This window comes from Pteropus alecto, unplaced genomic scaffold, assembly GCF_000325575.1.
Source record: "Pteropus alecto unplaced genomic scaffold, ASM32557v1 scaffold3, whole genome shotgun sequence".
NCBI classification, from domain to species: domain Eukaryota; kingdom Metazoa; phylum Chordata; class Mammalia; order Chiroptera; family Pteropodidae; genus Pteropus; species Pteropus alecto.
The window spans coordinates 56,598,295-56,618,637 of NW_006442484.1; the positions used below are offsets into that span (position 1 = coordinate 56,598,295).

At 35.3% G+C, this 20,343-nt stretch overlaps 1 protein-coding gene across 1 annotated transcript in view; it reads right to left on the reverse strand.

Moving 5' to 3' along the window:
- STAT4 (signal transducer and activator of transcription 4) overlaps window positions 1–20,343 on the reverse strand; it is a 104,844-nt gene that overhangs the window by 66,782 nt on the left and 17,719 nt on the right. Inside the window, exons 3-4 of the mRNA XM_006921295.2 lie at window positions 17,013–17,141; window positions 15,545–15,689 (exon numbers count right to left, since the gene is read on the reverse strand). Coding sequence (XP_006921357.1) covers window positions 15,545–15,689; window positions 17,013–17,141 — 274 coding nt within the window. The remainder of the gene's footprint in view (window positions 1–15,544; window positions 15,690–17,012; window positions 17,142–20,343) is intronic.

Consider the following 20,343-nt stretch of genomic DNA (forward strand, 5'->3'; position numbering starts at 1 on the left):
CACGTATCTACAGAATAACCAACATTAGACCATTATGTGCATGATAAAATCTTATTGTTTGATAGTTTATTTAATACAGTAACTAGCATAATCCTCATTAATATATCTGCTTACATTCACGTCGAAGTGGGTATACGTATTAAAAACAACTTTATAAGAGATTTTGATGTGTGAAGTTTTAAGACCCACCATCCTAACAGAATAATCATAAATATGAATGAAGTTTATACTTCATTTGTTCATACTGGTGAAAAGTTTGAAAAATTTATAAACGTCCAATTAATAGGTGAACACAAATGATGCTAAAAAAGAATATTGAATGGCATGGAATGCCATTTCATCTTTGATTGATTATTTAAATGAACATATAAAGCTTAGGAAGGAGGTTATAAGACAATATCAATTTTTAAAATAAGTTAAAATATATGTGAGTAAAAATATTGGCAGGAAATATACTATAATGTTAACAGTGGTTATCAGTTAAAGATGGAATTATAGATTTTTTTTTCCTTTTTACTTATCTATGTTTTCTAAACTTTATTGGCTATGTATCATCTTTGGAATAATAAAATTTAAAAAAAATCAGTAGGTATGACATTAAACTATATTAGCAAAAAGATATAACTTATAGTCACTCAGAGATAAACTACCTACAATGTATAAATTAGTGTGGTTTGAGGCTTAATAACTTATGAAAGTTGCCTACTTCTGAGAGGAGACCTGAAACCAAAGAGGTTCACATGTTTATTAAAAGGCCTATATAGAACAGTTTACCAATGAGTGTCCATGTATTAATTGATTAGCAAAGTTGGAGATTAGGACCTATATGCAGAGCTAGAAAGAGTTATATATGTGGGAAATTAATAGTCTCAAAAATACAGTTTCTGTCTTCTAATTCATGGAGAACTTTTTTTTTAATTTAATTAATTCATTTTTGGGGTGTGACATTGGTTAACGAAATCCAGTAAGTTTTGGCTGAGCATTTTAACAGTAAGGCATCTATATATTTACATTGTGTGTTCACCTTCCATAGTTAGATTTCTTTCTGTCACTATATATTTGACTCCTCCCCCTTATCCTCAAATTATTATTTTTTTAAAAATAAGAACGAGATTTTTTCCATTCACTGATGTTTGTTCATTTATCGATAATTGCACAATGAGAAAATTGGAGTAATTTACAGCAGAGAAAAGAGGAGGCATTTCCTGATAACCATGTTGGTTAAGACTTTGGAAGAGTGATGAAGTATGTTCATGCAATACCCCTTCCCTAGAGATTCTAAATAACAGGAAATAGATTGAGGTGGTTCAGTTGTGGTTTTGAAAACCAAAGGATGGGACATCCTGAGGGGCCCTTCTTTGCCCTTTGACTTCTTGCTTGCAGATTAGAATGTAAGAAGGGGAAATCAGTGATGTGAGATACCAGTTATAGCGATTAAAAATGATAATTATAGCACTAACAAATGACAAACAATAGTTAGATGTGATGTTTTAAATTTCATTGTGTTTATAAGGATGTAATGGAGTCAAAGTGGGAAAGCGAGTGCCCATTTCTAGGCATCTGGTTAAATTATGATATGCCCATAAGGTGTGAAAGACCTACATAAAAACACTGAAAAACATTGATGAGATAAACTAAAGACCTAAATAAATTAATGTTTCATGTGGTTACCGAAGCTGGCGGAGGGGGGAGCGGGGGGAAGTGGGACGTTGTTGATCAAAGGGTACAAAGTTGCAGTTACACAGTATGAATAGCCTAGAGATCTAATGCACAGCATGATGACTCTAATTAATAATACTGTAGTGAATACTGAAGATATGCTGAGAGTAGATTTCAGGTGCTCTTGTCACACATAAAAAAATGGTGACTATATGAAGAGACAATATGTTAATTAGCTTGACTGTAGTAATCATTTCATTATGTACACGTATATCAAGTCATGTTGTACCCCTTAAATATATACTATTTAAATATATATATATATAAAATATATAAAATTAATAACTAGATTGTGCTTTTGTAACTTATTTGGTAGTCTCTGCTTTGGAGAATAAAAAAGGTGATATTTCCAAATTGTTTGATGAAATTAGTATAACATTAATATTGAAACCAGATGAGAACTATAAAAGAAAAGAATATATTTGCCAATAGATGCAAAATCTTATATAATAGTATATCATTCAGCAGTATGTAAAAACTAGTTTATCTCAGGAACATAACAATGGTTCTCAATATAAGAAAATCTATATCAGATACCTTAAGTATGGATTAAAGGAGATAAGTATATACTTATTTTAATAGATGCAGAAAAATTATTCGATAAAATGTAATATCAAGATTATAAGGGAATTTCCTTAACACCATAAACCTACAGCAAGCATTGTCTTAACTAAAACATTCCAACTATTATGACTGCTTCACTTCAATATTATAATGAAACCTCTAACTGATAAGAGAGGGAAAAGAAACAAGAAGCAAAATAACTTGGAAAGGAACAACTAAACCTCTCCTTATTTGCACATGATATGATTGTCTAGAGAAAACAAAAGAGAATTTGTACAAAGTTAGAATTGATAAGAGAGTTCCAGAAGATTTGTTTTCAAACATCAGTCATATTCCTATGGACTAGCAATAAACAGAAAAAATGTAACAGAAAAAAAGTTTACCACTCAAAATATCAATAAAGTGTAAAAATTATCTAGGGTAAATCTAAAAACAGATATGCTATAAATTTATGGAGGAAGGCTTAAAAATAGCACTGAAAGAAGACCTGAGTACATACGCACTAATGGAAAGAGTCAATAGCAAGTCTTCTCAAATTAATATGTAAATTTAATTCCAATAAAAATCTCAATGGAAAATTTCATAAGCCTAAACACTGATCTTAAAAATTACGTAGAAGAAAAAGGACAAAAATAAGCCCCAATATTTTAAAGAAAAAAATAGGTAGAAAAAAATTAGCCTTAGCAAATATTATGATTTGTTATATAGTTATAGCAATTTAAGAGTGTGATATTGGTGCAGATAAATAGACAAATAGATCAAGGAAATAGCTTACTGAGACCTAAAACCAGACCTGTGCATATAGGAAAAACTGACATATGATGAATACAGGAAAAATGAACACATTCAAATCAGTGGGGATATTCTGGATTATTCAATATATGGTGCTAGAATAATTCACTATTTATGTGGAAAATAAAATTATATTCCTGAATTACACAAAAATACTTTATCAAGCCATAAAGATGAGAACTTGCTCAATTTGAAGAGTCATCAGAGAAATCCAACTATAATGATATATCTATTTCGCAACTGTAAGTTGGTAAAAATTAATCCTGAAACAACAAGTATTGATTAAAAAAAAAAAAGGCACTAAAACCAGAACTCTTATACACTGCTGGCCAAAATATAAATTTATTAAACTGCTTTGAAGAGCAATGTGGTAGTATCTACTAATGTAGACAATGTTCATATGCCAGCAATTTCCCTTCTAGGCATAATCTAGAACAGTGTTTAAAAAACTGCAGGTTCTGACCCACTAACAGATAGCGAAATCAATTTCATGGGCAATAAACAGAATGAAAGAGGAAGCGGAGGGAGAGGAAAGAGAAAAGGAAAAATAACAAAATGTATCACAGGTTAGAAAGCGTAGTCCAAACTATTGATTTAAAAAAATGGACATTTAATGTTCATGGATTGAAAGACTAAATATTATTAAGATGTCAATTTTTCCCAAAATGATGTATAGATTCAGTGCAATTCTAATGAAAATCCCAATAGGTTTATTTGTAGAAATCGGTAAGCTAGTATTAATATTTATATGAAAATTCAAAGGATCAAAAAAAATCAAGACAATTCTAAAGAAGAACACAGTTTCTGAACTTTTACTACCCTATATCAGAACTTAATTGCAAATGCATGGTAATTAGCTGAAATGTGGTATCGATTCAAAGAAAAACAAATAGACTAACATACTAGGGATCCACATAAATACAAGTTACCTGATTTATGACAAAAATATCACTGCATTACAATGAAGAAGGGATGCTTATTTAAATAAATGATACTGGATCAACTGGATATCCACGTGGAAGAAGTTTACCTTGACCCTTACATCACACCAGAAACAAAAATCAATTCCATATGGATCATAATCCTAAATGTGAAAGTTTAAAAAACTTAAAGTCTCAGAAGGAACCTAGAAGAAAGTTTTTATGATCTAGGGGAAGCAAAGTTTTCTTAAACAGATCACAAAGAGCAGTAACAATACTAATTTTTTAAAAAAGGCTGAAAAATGGTCCTCATTAAAATTAAAAACTTTTGTTTACCTAAAGATATCACTTAGAGGAGACTGAAAAGGCAAGCCATAGTGTGGAAGAAGATATTTGTGATAGATATATTTGACAAAGGACTTATTTAGAATATATAAAGAACTACAAATGAATAAAACAAAGACAAAACAATTTTTAAATGGGCAAAACTATAGTTGCTTTAAAAAGAGGATATCAAAATGGCTACCGAGCATAAGATTCTCAACATTATTAATTAGGACAATGCAATTAAAGTCACAATGATATACCACTATACACACACTAAAATGAAAAAAGACTGACAATTGGATCTATCGGGTAGGAAATGGAGCAACTTAACTCTCACTTCTGTGGCAGTATTCATTAGTACGACCACTGTGGAAAGCTGTATGATAACATCTCCTAAATCTAAACATTGATTACCCAATTATACCTCAGGAAATATACTAAAATAATGAGTACATATATCTACTAAAAGATACAAACAAGAAGGTTCATAACAGCTATATTTTTAATGGGCAAAAGCTATAAATAGTCTGTTTCCATCTACAGAAGAATGAACAAATAAACCATGGTATATTCATACGATGAAATTCTAAGTTGTAATATAAAAAAATCAAAACTATAACGACAAATAACAAAATGAACAAACCTCATAATGTAGAGTGAAAAAGTCTAACTCTAAAAAATAATTCTGTAAGAGTTTGTTCATGTAAAGTTCAAAATAGCCAAAACAAATCTATAGAGATAGAATAGTTATCTTTGTGAGTGTTATTGATGGGAGAAGAATGGGAGAATTTTTTGTACATCGTGATCTGGTGGTAGTGATATGGATTTCATTGAAAAAAAAATCCATTGAGCTGTACAATTAAATTTGCGTACTACACGTATATTGCATATCAATTTTTTAAAAAGTGATGCTCTAAGTGCATTGTAGTAAAATATCTGACACAATATTAGACCGCAATCTACATCTCTTTCGGTTTGACTATATAAGAAAAGGGATAGCAGATGCCCTCCTATAGAATTTCTAAGTAAATCTCTAACAATCACTTTGTCATAGTACTGTGTTTTATTGTGTGAAGAACTTCGAAATTTTTTGTACTCCTGGCAGTCAAAGAGTCAGAGCCTTTAGATCCTGAGGAGTTGGTATTGGTTCAGAAAAACCACCTCTTCCTTTCCAGGTGAAGACTAGTTCTAGGACATTTGTCTGTGGCTCCCTTTGACTTCAGTCCTTACTCCCAAGTTAGCACATATTCTCCAGGCTTGTAGGTTAGTATCTTCTTTCTTCCAGTTTCCTCAGCTCTTCCTGCTTCTCGTCCCATTGAGCCTGTCCTTCTCTCACATGTGCTACACATTTTAAAAACACTTCTTCCCAAAGCCAATTCCCTTCATCCTTAGAAATTGTTGATTTCAGAAGAACATTTTATAATCTAACTTGTGCTTATGCACTCTAAACTGCATTTGCAATGACATGATATTTGCTCAAATTTTAGGGATACTTACTACAATAAAGCAGTATCCACATTTCAATGTCAGCTCAACTATATATTAAACAAGACACTCAACTCCTGCTACATGCTGGACTCTGTGTTAAATACTGGGCATGCAAAGATGCATGTGCCCAAAGAGCTAACAGTCTTGTGAAGGAGGTAGGCAAGTATATAGGCATATTAGTTCCAGTAGCTTCCCATTAACTTCCTACTTCACTCCTTAGAATTTTATCAAGCTCTTTTTGTTATCCCATTTCTCAATCCAAATCTAATCTTCAATATGCATTTATATCCATGTAATCATCCAAACTAAACCATCAAGTCATCTCTTATTCCTCGGTCTCTCACACATTTCATATCTACTCACTCATTTACATGACAATTCTTTTACCAAACTATCTTACAACTCCAGCACATTTTTTTTCATTCCTATTGCCATTGTCTATCTCAGCATCCTATTTCCTTTCCTTTGAACTATTACAATAAGGTCTTCATGCCTCCATTTTCACCTCTGCCATGTTATCCTTCACACTGCTGCCATAAAGTCTCTCTGTCTCTCTGTCTCTCTGTCTCTCTCTTTCTCTATCTCTATCATCTCTATCTCTATCTCTATATCTATCTCTATTTCTATCACCTCTAACTCTATCTCTGTCTCCATCTTTACCTCTTTTTCTGGGAAGATTTCTTATGTTCAGGGAAAGAAATACAAGAACCTAAAGGAGAAGATACAGTGAGTTAATGGTATGCTGAACTGCAGAGAACCAGTGAGATATTTTCTCCAAAACATGATGAGATAAATTATGAAAACCTGATAAGTATGAAAGGCTGTTTGTTAAAAGTTTGATGTGGTACTGCTTATTTTCTTATTCCCATATTTTTCAACTGAGGTGGAAATCACAGATTAAATGATAGAAAATAGGCAAGTTCTTGACTCCATAGAGACACAGAAGGGTCTTCTCATTTTTTAGGCACTAACATAGTTCTTGGCTACCTGTACCACTTTAGCACCTCATGTGTACTTAGGAGCCCACTCAGCAGCTGGGAGTGAGATGCCTATGTTTTTGACCAAAGTAGCCAATCAGAAGATTATGATAACAGAGTAGTGAAGATTAACCAGACTGTCATATAGACTGTCAAAAAGACAGTCACATAGACTGTCAAAAAGAATCAGAATTCGGGGAAAGGACAAATCATTATAGACTTAAACTGTTAGGCAAGACTTAACAAGGAGAGAAAGCAATTCAGGCAGGATTAATATGATAAAGGTTTGAAGGAATATGCACAAAATGATTCATGAATCAAAATTCAGATGGGTGAGATTCTGAGTTGATCATACTGGATTTTCAGTTTAGTGTCATGTGCACTGGACAAGGAACTGTGATGCACACCACTCGCTGTCTGTTGGCTATCACGAATTGTAGAGCGAACAACATCTTAAATGGGACAACATGCAGGTCTCTGAGCCTATGAAATATGAGTGTTATGATATTAGCATTAGGTAATTATCTCAGAGGAAAACAGATTTTGAGGGTGTGTGTTGGGGACTGGCCAAAGTAACTGTGGAGTGGTTGACAAACTGGCTGCCGCCCATATGCAGCAAAATGACCCCATAGATTGAATCCCCATTCAGCTCTTTCAGAGTTAACACAAAGTGAATAGACCAGGTCTAAGTTGAGGTCACCTCTTCCACTTCTCTGTGTGTGTGGTGTACAGAAGGGAAGGAAGAGGAGTGAACTGAGAAAGTAACATGAGCTAGAGGATAAGATCTGACAGATTCAGAGTGGCTCAGTAGTTCAAGTAACTTTTTTTCTCCTTTGGTATTTCAAAAATGTGTTTTGAATCCTCCACTTTGTCATGTTAAAAATCTCACTTTGCTTGATACTCAGAACCAACAGCAGGATTTTTACAGACTGGACAAGAAGGAATTCACCTCTTGCCCGACCTTCTAGGAGCTTTCAGTTCCAACATGTTTTTTTGTTTGTTTTTGTTTTTGTTTTTCAGGCAAATCTATTAAATGACCTCTGAGAAAGAGGCTGCCACAGTGTAGAGTATAGAACATGTGAGGTGTGAGTGACACTCACATGCGCCCCCTCACCCACTAAGTTTAAAACTCTCACAAATAGAGCAATCATTACCCTGGTCAGTGAAAAATGTTCATAGGCGGTGAGATTACTAACCACAGAGTTAACACCAAAAACCCTGAACACAACCTTCTTAACTGATGGAGGTTTTGTTTTTTTTTTTTAATTATGAGATAAATTTGCTGATGCCTGTTTCTTCTTACTTCCTTCACACTACCTTTTGAGAAATAGAAGTTTCTACAAATTAAAAACAAAAACATAGGAGGTGTGAATTTTTTAGACTCTAAGCTTCATGACTTCTGCAATTGTATTCCTAGTATTTAAAATGTGACTGATAACATAGTAAGGACTCCTTAAATATGTGTTCACTAAATAATATTTACTATATGATATTTGTAAAAGACTTAGTACAAAGAGACACAGAAAGTATGAAAATGAAGAGAGGGATTCATTTGCCAGTTAGTAAATGGTAACAATAAGAAAGTCACACAATAAAATTTAGAGATGAAAAAATAGTAAGTGGATCAAAGAAGGATGTTTCGTATTGATTTTTTAAAAAGCTTTAATCACCAATATTATCTTTTACCTATGTTCCTCACAACATAGGAACAAATACATAAAGCAAAAACTTCTAGAAGTTTAGGAGGGCTGATAAATCCACAGCAATAGAAAAATACTTGGATATGTTGCTCTCAAAAATCAATGGAATTTTCTAACAGGTCTCTCTGATTCCTTCTTAATTAACAAAAGTTCGTATCAGCCAGAGTGAACTTTTTAAAAACAAATCAGTTCATGTCACATCCCTGCTCAAATTTCTCAGTGGCTTCCCCTCATACTCAGAGTAAGACACAGATTCCTAACCAAGACACGCAACCTTCTTTACAAGACAGCCCTAGCTCACCTCTCTGATCTTATCACCTTTTTATTATTTCATGTTTTAGATGTGTCCTTATAAAAAACACAATTTGTCTTATAACTGCTGATATTTGTCCATTTAATAGATATTATTTGTATTTTTTCTCTTATTTTCAATTTTTTATGCACTCTATTTTCACTTGTAGTAGTTCTTCAGAAATTTTACCATGCATACTTAGCACGTGTTTAATTTGCTTTTATAGCTCCTTCCACGAGAGTGTCTTTGTAGTAAACCTTTAATTTTATGTAATAGTTTAGCTGTGTATAGAACTTTAAGATGGATATTGTATTCTAGCTCTGTGAAGAAATTATTCTACTCTTCTCTTCCTCGTTAACTGTTTTAAATTTGATTTTGAGTTTATCTCTCATTCTGTGCAGGTAATATATTTGCTTTCTCTTGCTATTTTTAGAATCTTTTTTTTTCTCTCTGTAGTTTCTTTTTATTTATTATGCTTGGGACCTGTATTTCTAGAATCTAACAATGTATGACAGCCACCATGTCAGCTCCTACTTACAGTTCTGTTTTATAGCTAAAACATTGTTTTTTACTATAAAAAAAAAATTCCCTTAATTTGTGATAGACTTATCTGTGCATTTAAAAGTCTGTTATATTTTATCTAGCATTTCTATATATTTTTGGTGGAATGGTTTTTACATTTATCTAGCTAGAAATAGAAGTCAAAACTCGAATTATGGGCTATTTATATATGAACAATGAGAGAACTACATATTAAAGTATATATAAAGTATCTCTCAAAAATGTTAAATTCATTTGTAAGAGAAAAAAAGAAAGGCTGAAAAGAAATGAAGTAATCACTTGAATAAAAAAGTTATAAAAGGAACAAACAATTAAGATGAAGAAATAAGATGGATATACCACCAGATTGGTGTGCAATTTATGACCATAACACATGTGGGGCAAGGATAAGGAACCAGAACTCTTACTCTACCGGAGGAGTGTAAACTGGTATAATCATTTGGAAAACAATTTTGGCATTACTCAGTACAATTAAAGATGTACAAACTCCATGATTCAGTAATTCCACTCCTGGGTATATATCCTAAAGAATGTCATGCACATGTACATCAAGGAGCACACACATAAGACTGCTCAGACCAGCACTGTTTGAAACAGCAAAGAAATACAGGAAATAATCTATGAACGGTAAAATGGATGAACTGTGATACATTCACATAATGAAATACTGTGTAGCAATGAAAATAAATAAACTACTGCTACATACATTAACATGGATGAATCTCAGGAACTATGTTGAATGAAGAAAGAAAGTTGTGAAGAATGAATAAAGTGTGATCCCATTTACGTAAGGTTTGATAACTTGCATACTACATACTATATCGGCTGGGGATGCCAGTATATATATATACTAATATATGTAGTAAAACTGTAACAAAAAGGAATAGAATGATAAAAGCAAAATTTAGATTAATAGTTACTCTGAGTGGGGATAGAGCAGAGCGGAGTTACAGAAGGGACACCAGAGTCTTCAAAGACACTGGTAGCTACTGAGTATAAAGTGTCAATGGCAGGCTGTATTCCAGCCTTCTATCTGCATATATATGTATAGATGTATGGAATGACATTCATCAAATATTAACACGATTATAACTAGGCAGATTTTGGATTATTTCATATTTTCCTTGCATTTTTCTGTATTGCTTCAATTTTTATTATGAATATGCACCTATTTATTTTTTAAAGTCATTCTATCTGAGAGAGAAAGGTTGTTATAGACTAAATATTTGTGTCTCCCCAAATTCACGTGTTGAAATCCCAACCCCTAGTGTGATAGTATTAGGAGGTACAGCTTCTGGGAGGTGATTGGGTCATGAGGACAGAGCCCTCATGAATGGGAGTAGTGTCCTTATACAAGAGACCCCAGAGAGCAACCATCCCCCTTCTGCCATGTGACATTACAGTGAACAGGCCCCCATTTATGAACCAGAAAGCTGAACCAGACACCAAATCTGCTAGGGCCTTGATCTTGGGCTTCCCAGCCTCCAGAACAGTGAGAATTAAATGTCTGTTGTTTAAAATCCACCCAATCACTTATATTTTTGTTATAACAGACAGAGACACAGAGAGGAAGTCCAAGAACAAAGATCCACCAAGCAAGGTCTCAGGTACTTACCTAAATGGGTTGAAAATTCATGCCCACACAAAAATCTGCACATACATGTTAACATCAGCTATAGTCATAATGCTAAAAATAAACAAATTGTAGTACAGCCGTCTCCACTTACCCACAAGGGATACGTTCCAGTGGATACCCTGGTGGATGCCTGAAATTGCAGATAGTACTGACCCTACATATACAGATGCTCCCTCACTTGATGGGGTGATATCCCCATAAATCAATTGTAAGTTGAAAATATCATGTCAAAAATGCATTTAATACACCTAACCTACCAAACATCATAGCTTAGTCTAGCCTACCTTAAACGTGCTCAGAACACTTATAGTTGGGCAAAATCATCTACACAATAAATACACCATAGAGTATTGGCTGTTTACCCCTGTGATCACATGGCTGACTGGGAGATGTGGCTCACTGCTGCTTCCCAGCATCACAACAGAGTATTGTACTACATACCAGTTGCCCAAGAAAAGACTGAAATTCAAAATTCAAAGTATAATTTCTACTGAATGCATATTATTTTCGCACCATCCTAAGTCAAAAAATCTTAAGTCGAACCACCGTTAAGTCAGGAACGTTTGTACTATGTTCTTTCCTTTACATACATACCTATGATGAAGTTTAATTTATAAATTAAACACAGTAAGAGATTAACAACTAATAATAATAGAACAATAATAACAATATAGTGTAATAAAGGTTATCTAAGGTGGTCTCTCTCTCACACAAAATATTTTATATTGCTGTACTCACCTTTTTACATAAAGGAGGCACATTACGGCTTCTCTTTGGCATATCTGAATTGCCAACGTCACTGCTCTTGGGCTTTGGGGCCTTTATTAAGTGAAATAAAGGCTACCGGAACACAAGCACTGCAATACCTAACAGTGGATCTGATAACCAAGCTGCTACTAAGTAACTAACTGATGGGCTGGCAGTGTGCTTAGCAGTGAGGATTCACATCCAGGGCAGGGTGGAGCAGGACATGTGAGATTTCATTATGCTACTCAGAAGGGTGGGCGTGCAATTTAAAATTTAAGAATGATTTATTTCTGGAATTGTCTATTTAGTATTTTTGGACCGTAGTTGACTGCAGATAACTGAAACTGCAGAACAGGAACTGTGGGTAAAGAGAGACTACTGTAATGTATCCCAATAGGTTCAGCAAGTGTAACAAATGTACTACACCAATGCAGCATGTTAATAATAGGGGAAACTAGAGAGGGGAAATGAAGATGGTGTAAATGGGAACGTTTTGTACTTTCTGCTCAATTTTTTTTGTAAACATAAAACTGCTCTAAAATATAAAACCTGTTGTTTTGTTTAGATTTTTTAAAAGATCCAAGAACAGGGTAAAGCATTCTTGAAATATCTGGGGCAGAAATATGGTTTTAGTAAATCCTAACATAGCCTTTACTACATGCTTTAGGCCAGAGAAGGTAAATACCTTGCCCTGGGACAGACAGAAAGTGAGTCACAGAGCCAGGGTTCAACCTGATGCAGACCTTGCTCCTGGCCATGACCTGAGGCTGCCTCCCCTTAAAGGAGCTAAAACCAATTGGACATCAGTGTTCACTGTTTCCCAACTCGGAATCTGCCTTCACCCTTGATTCAGTGGTTTCGTTTAACTTGTCTTTATAACAAGCCATTCTAAATTCTTATTGGAAGTGACGTTATATAAAACAGCAAATTTAAATATTGAAACTGGAGACCTCACCTGCTCCGTGCTTAGTTCCCCTGGTATCATATGGTTTGTTCTTTTTCCTTATAATAGTTAAAATAGATTCCAGAGGATGAGAATGCTTAAACCAGATAAACACAGCATCAATAACCTTTCGATAGGTATTTTTTCTCCTTTTTAGAGGAGCAGGGGATCGTGTTCTATTAAAAGACTTGTCTTATTAAAAAACATAATGGGAATATGATCGGTTAAAAAGAAACATAAAATTCGAGTTTGTTTAGGTGTAAAACCAGTTGATGATGTTCTTTATTACTAATTTTTACTGTGTTATGAATTAGTATAAATATCCAGTAAGGAGAGCTTATTTAAAAAATATGCAAAAGCACACACACAAAAACAGCAAGTGTTTTTGTCAATTCAAAGTATCTTAACTAGCCGAACCGTTTTTTGAGTTCCCAGTTTGTAGTTAACTATACTGGGTACCAGAGGGAGGAGGGAGGTCACAAAAGGAGGCCAGGCTTTTACCCTGCTTAGATACATCCAGCACTGATGAAATGCTGGTTATCTTGCAACCAGTGCTCCACGAAGGGTGAGAATAAGGGCTAACGTGCGAGTGAAGGTTTCCTTGCAGCCTGGGGACCTCCACAGTTCCTGTAGGAGTAAATGGGAAGAAAGATGGCAGAGCATTCCCGGCCATGGGATGGTCATGGACAAAGGCTCAGAGTCATTTAATGGTGATCTTGGTGTGTTAGGGAACAAGGAATAGATCTGTTTTTCTGGGGCAAGGATGTTGAGGAGCTCAGGGCAGTTTGTTGGGCAAGGTTTACAGAGCCAAGATGCTGAAGGGCCAGTGACATAAGCACAAGAGTTTGTGCTTGCGCTGAAATATGACTGGGAATTACTGCAGGTTCTTGAGCTCCCTCGCAAACTGATACCCATCCAGAAAAAAAGATGGGTTGTATGTTTATCCTTGATTTATACTAAGAAGGTCCTGATATTTTCCCTATCGACAGTAAGAACCATTTATTGAAAATCTATTTTTTTTTTTGCCAGAATAAAAGCTCCAATCTTCTTACAATTTCAAAAGGTAAATATCAGTCATTCTTTTATATATATATTAAAAGACAGGAGAATTCAGAAAGATTAAGTGATATGCCCAAAGCCACATTTTGAGAATCAGGATTTTCCAAGACCAGGCATCATCCATTTTACCCATCCCTGCCCCTCTAGCAAAGTGTAGGGCTTTTGCTTCTAGGACAGAAGTCAGCAAACTTTCCTATAAAGGGCAAGATGAATATGCCTGGTACACACACAATCACATACACATCCATTTTTATTTAGGCTTTGGGGGCCATACAATCTCTGTCACAACCACTCCATGGTCATACTATAAAAGTAGCCATGGTCAATGTGTTATTCCATGTTCCAATAAAATGAAATTTAAATCTCATATAATTTTCATGTTACAAATGTACTTAATTTAATTTTTTACTTTTTTCAATCACTTAAAAGTATAAAAACCATTCTTAGTAATGCACCATACAAAAACAGGCAGTGGCCCCGTTTGACTTGTAGGAAGCAGTATGCCAACCCCTATTTTAGCTTTATTGATTAGAGCACTAAGCTAATGAAGCCAAGGTTAAATGTCTTATCTCTATAAGAGATAGTTTTGCTTTATGCTGTGAATACTGTATGTTTGTTGGCAACAAGCTATTTTTCTACCCCTGGCCAAGTATCTTGCAAATTTATAGGGGACGACAAGGGCAAAGATGGCTCAGTGTAATACAAACAATAAGAAAAAAATATATACATCTATATATATATAGAATATACAGAGAGAGTATATATATATATACACATATATATATAGTACACACATATATATAATACATATATATATCATATATATATATATCTCTCATACATATATATATATCCCTCTCACAGATGTTATTAATTTCAAGCACATGTTAGTAATTTCAAGCACATTTCTTTTACAGTCTAGGCAAACTTTTCTAAAAATATATTCATTGTAAGTTTGGAATTCTAAGAATGCCTCACTGAAAAATGACACTTATACATACCTTTCAAATGTTATCTAATACGTTGTATAGGCACTAAGTAAATATCAAGGCAGAGTTTGTTTCAAAATACCTCCGGGTTTAGCTCAGTGTTAGGCTGTCCTTAATTATTTAGATCCCTGATTCACTCACTTCATTCATTCATCCCTTTAATCAATGAATATTACACATCTATCATATGTCCAGCCTGTGCTGGGAATTCAAAGCTGAATACTAAAGTCCTTGCCTCAAGGAGCCCACAGTTTGCGGGAGAAGACAAACACAGAAAAATAACTCTAATGTAGAAGACACTAAACGCCGTGGTACAAATATAATCCACTGCTGTGAGAACACAGAGATGGGCTTTGCCTGGGTAAACCTTTGGAATAGGGAGCTAGAATGCAACACAAAGTTTTTAGAAGGAGATGAGATCTGAATCAAATCTGGAAGGCACATGCAACTGTGATGCCTCCACTATCAATGAGAATAATACTAACTCTAAATTGTTACATACAAGACAAGGCAAGGAAGCCTAGCGGGGTTAGGGTAGCCATGAAATTATTATCTTTTAAATCCCTGTTCCAGCATTGCCAAATTTTATCATAACTAACAGTCACATGTAAATCACACATACACTCCCACTTATAGTGCATTTTAAATTCAAAATTTCATGAAAAACAAACATTGAATAATGAAATAAAATTGAGAACAAAATTTAAGATGGTAAGAGAATTCAGATTTTATCTTCTTAAATCTGGTTTTAAAATAATATAAGGGTATATATTTGATTTTTTTTTTTTTTACTGAATTTAAGACTTATAAATCTGAATATTTTGTCTCACCTGAAGGGCTTTCCTAATTCTTTTTAGATTGTGTATCAAGAGTAGGTTTTTCTCTTTGGAAACACGACCTAACTGGTCATCCAGTTGTATTAACAAGTTTTGAAGAAGAATTGTTGCCATGGTTTCATTGTTAGAAGCTGCCTCCCTAAAAAACACAAGTGTTATTACATAGCAGGAAACAACTTAGAAAATGCCTACTTTTTTGCCACACTAATTTTAAAGTGATACATCTATTCCACGGTGATAAGCATTTAACAGTTTTTTTAAAAACTGTACACATGAAAATATACTGAACATCACTAATCGTTAGGGAAATGCAAATCAAAACACTACATCTATTGGATGAGATTACTGAAAACAAAATAAGTATTGGTGAAGATGTGGAGAAATTGAGTCCCTTGTCCATTGCTGGTGGGAATGAAAACTGGTGCAGCCATTGTAGAAAATAGGATGGAGATTCCTCCAAATATAAACACAGTATTACATACAGCAATTCTCCTTCTGGGTAGACACCCTAAAGAATTGAAACCAAGGACCTAAACGGATATTTGTACAACAGTGTTTATGGCAGCTTTATTCACAATAGTCAAAAAGTGGAAACGACTCAAATGTCTTTTAACAGATGAATGGTAAACAAAATGTGAGATTATATATAGAAAAAATAGAATATTATTCAGCCTTAAAAAGGAAGGAAATTCTGATACATGCTACATGAGTGAATCTTGAGAACATATGCTAAGGGAAATAAGTCAGTCACTAAAAGACAAATATGATGTGATTATACTTATATGGAGTTCCTAGAGTAGTCACGTTCAGAGAAATAGAAAATAGAAGTGTAGTTGCCAGGGGCTGGGGTGAAGAGAATGGGGAGTTTTTGTTTAATGAGTACTAAGTTTGAGTTTGGGATGATGAAAAAGTTCTGGAGCTGGATGGTGGCACAACAATATGAATGTACTTAATGCCACTACACTGTATGCCTACAAATGGTTAAATAGTAAATTTTATGTTATGTATATTTTATAACAATAAAAAAGTTAGATAACTATTTAAAGCAAAAAAAATATTTTCTAGTTGTACAAGGTGAATAGAGCTTTAAAAAATGTTTGCAAAATGTTAAAAAAATGTTCATAAATGTATATTTATTTACATTGAGTCTGTGATAAGAGAGAGAATTGATGTAAACGATAGATTTACTTCTTGGATTTTAATGTTTAGAAAATTGTTGGGGTTTTAGTCTACAGGAAAACAAAGGACTAGCACCATTAACTTTTCATCTACAGCAAATGAAACCAGGAAGGACAATGATTCTCTTCCTTTGGTAAAGCTTTCCAAAACTTTGAAGAAGTTTTTTATCTGAAAAAAAAATGCACCTATTGAGTCAAAAGTGAACCATAGAATAAGTCTACAAGGATAGAATATAAAGTGCATCATCAACTTGTAGAAGAAATACAATAATGTTTGATCCTACCAGTCCTGATTTTCAATCCACTGGGCCAGCAGGTGTCGAATTTCCATTGGAAAATTGTCATCATAGAATTGATCTACTTGCTCCAAAAATTTGATTTCTAACTGTTGGACTTGATTCCACTGAGACATGCTATAAAACAGGGTGTAAAATTAGAGTTTAAAAGTAATACTAATAACTGTGGTATATCTTATGATTTTCATAGATTTCAAATAAAGATCATATTGCCCATTAGTTAAGTAACTGAAGAAAAATTACTTTTCTTTTATAGTCATTCAATTAAAACAGAAAAGGGAAAATGCTTTCAATCCAAAGATAGAGCAATTCTAAACTTTTCCATAAGCCATCCCTAATGAATGAAACAAGATACTCCTTCTGTCCCCAAACTATCCCCTTCTTTGCTCCAACAGGAACTCCTGTTCCACCTTCTTCAGGAAGCTTTCACTCTTCGCTGGACACCTTTCTCCTCATCCCATCCCCATCTGTACTCTCCACAAGCTCCTCCCCTATCCCTTGCTCCCTCTACATTATTAGACTTTAAGCAACTTAAAGGTAAATAGCATATTCAACTATACCTCCTAAGACCCTTTTAAGGCTTTACAAGTGAGAAATACCCAATAAAAGCTTCTTTTATATGACTCGCCCAATCCTTTTTTCTTCATTTCAGATTTGTCTGACTTTTAGAGTCAGCCTTATGTTTCTAGAGTTTTAGTCTAATTCAGTCTTAGCTTTATGAAGAGTTTAATGTATGCATTTTCGCAGGCTCTAATTCTTTCAGTTCAAAATATCTCTGAACCAATATATATTTTCATTTCTCTTTGTGATGATCCACTACAGCTGGGCAAAGCTTTTAAAGTCAACTTTTAATTAGTCTGATGTACATCTGTCTGATAGTGGTTAAACCCTCAAGTTACTTGAGGAAGAAACCACACTTGATACATATTTGGCAGCCTGTCATAAAACAAAAGTATGTGTTTCCCCTCACATAACCCCACTCTGGCCAATTTAGAAGCTTTAGACATATTTCCTAACTTGGGAAAATTAATATGACCTCTCCTTGAAGTTACAGTATTTTACTCTTTCAAATGTCAAAATTTCTATTGTTTTGTCAGCAATTCTAGATCAAAAGAAAAACATTTTATGTGATTAACCACCATGGTATTTCACCCTATCTTGTAGATAAGTTAAGGTTTCATTTGCTTACGGAACATCATGATGATAAATTTCATATATATCAGGTTTCAAATGGAACCATTTTGGGGAACCTCATCGAGAAGATAATTATTGCCAATGTTTTGCTAAAAGGAAGCAACTGGGAAAAGAAATATTTCATTTACATATTACTTTATATTTACGAAGACCTTTCCACCTGATCATTCTAGGCATATCGTAATTGCTCAATAAGTGCTTGTTAAATGAATGAGTGGCACTCCTGATGTTGTTGTGAATAAGGCAGGTGGATAGTAGTACCCTAACTTTAAAAATGAAAACAATCTGAGGGTCAGGAAATGACTCTTGCCCAAGATGCACAGCTTTAAGGTCTCGTGACACCAGATACATCGCTCTTTCCAGGTATATATATTCCCACAAAATTGGAACATTGCTCCCATGCTACCATTGACATTGTCCAGCTATATCCCAACAATTTAATCTAGTTAATGACAAGAGAGAACAAGAGCTGAAAATAACATTACAATTTTAATTGCTACTACTGTTAAATCTGTTAAGATTTGGATGAAAATCTGTTTTCTAACAAAGAATTAAGTGAACCGAACCTATCCTAAAGTTACATCGATCACTCTTAGGCCCCTAGTCCACCTTCCAGAGGGCTGAACTCAAGGCCAAATAAAGGAAGGATAAGGAAATAATCCTAGGATATTCTTCTCTGTCGCTGCCTCTGGAAATGCCTTCACACACCCTTCATGACCTTTCTATGCTTTCACTCTTTAAGCGCTTAACTTTCCCATCCCAGGAAAACTACGGAATATTTCTTTTGAAAATTAAAGTCCTGTCTATCCTCTTTGAATGCCTGGCCTCACAAGGTCTATATAAACGGGCATTTTGTCCCCCTGTTGGGGAGCTAAAGGTGCCTTATTGGCTCTGTGACCCAGAGCTTGCAAAGGAGATGACCTGCCCTAAAACACCACTCTGTCTCTCTCTTCAAAGCCATAATCACTGGTTATCCTAGCTATGGGCTTTTTTCCCTGAAACTCAGGTATGCAGTCTAATGTCAGACATCATAACTCAGAAAAGCTGGCTAAGAAAGTGCAGAGGGTCTCGCTTTCAGCACTTGGCGAGGACACACCTCTGCGTCAGCCACAGCTCTCCCCCACAGTTCAGACACCCGGCGGCAGAGCACCGTCCCCAGTCTCCGCTGAGACCTGTGCTCCAGCGCGGCTTTGAATCACCGAGCCGGACGCTTCTTTTCAAAATCATCCGTCCTCAGACAAGTTAAAATGAATTAACTGTTAAAACCAAGGGAACAGCAAAGCCTCAGCAGCAGCCTGCATAAGCATTTCCTGGCTCGCGCATCTTCGAAAAAGCAACACGAAGGTGTGGTCTGCTTACTTACCTGGCTCTGTCGGCCTAGTTCCCAGGCCGTGCTCAAGTCCAAAGCCAGAATCGCCCTTCACAGTCCTCAGTAGAAAGCCTCTGACGCCATCGTCACTAGATAATTTGCATCTCTCCTCCCACTTGAGGCTTTCCTGTGCGTCAGTGTTCGCGTCTCTGGGACTTTACTTGGGTCGGTTCCCACCCACTCTCTATTCTAGAAATGCTAAAGAACAGAAAAAGGCTGAAGCCCCTTTGCAGGACGCCCTCTTTTCTCAATTCCACCAGTCACCTGCAACTGCAGGTGGCCCCAGGTGGTTAGGAGAAAGTGGGTGGGTGGGAGCTAAGCATTTACTTTCATCACTGGTTTCTGCAAACAGTCTGAAAACCCCTGCAGACTTACTTGCCTGGAGCTAAATTCCTGGCTTCCTGTTTTCCTCCCTTCAGACTCCACTCTGGTGAGCCAGACCCTGGGATGGAAGCCGGGTGGGTAGCTAGGGTCAAAACACCAAACTCCAATGCCAGCAAGATCTGCTGCCTGGGAGGACAACCTCACCCAAAGGTTTGGGCCAGCTTCTATGCAGGCCGCAGAAGCCTGCCTTTACTGGCCCAACATCCTCCTTCCTTCCCCAGTAGCCCTGTGCCTGGTTGCTCTGGTATACTTTTCTCCCTTTGTGACATGGGCCTGTTCTAGAATCATGGAGCTAGAGAGAGCCTGGTCTTGTCTGGTTCTAAGTCCTCTTTCGTATTTGAAGAGACTGAGGGCTAGAGAAGTGACCAAAGT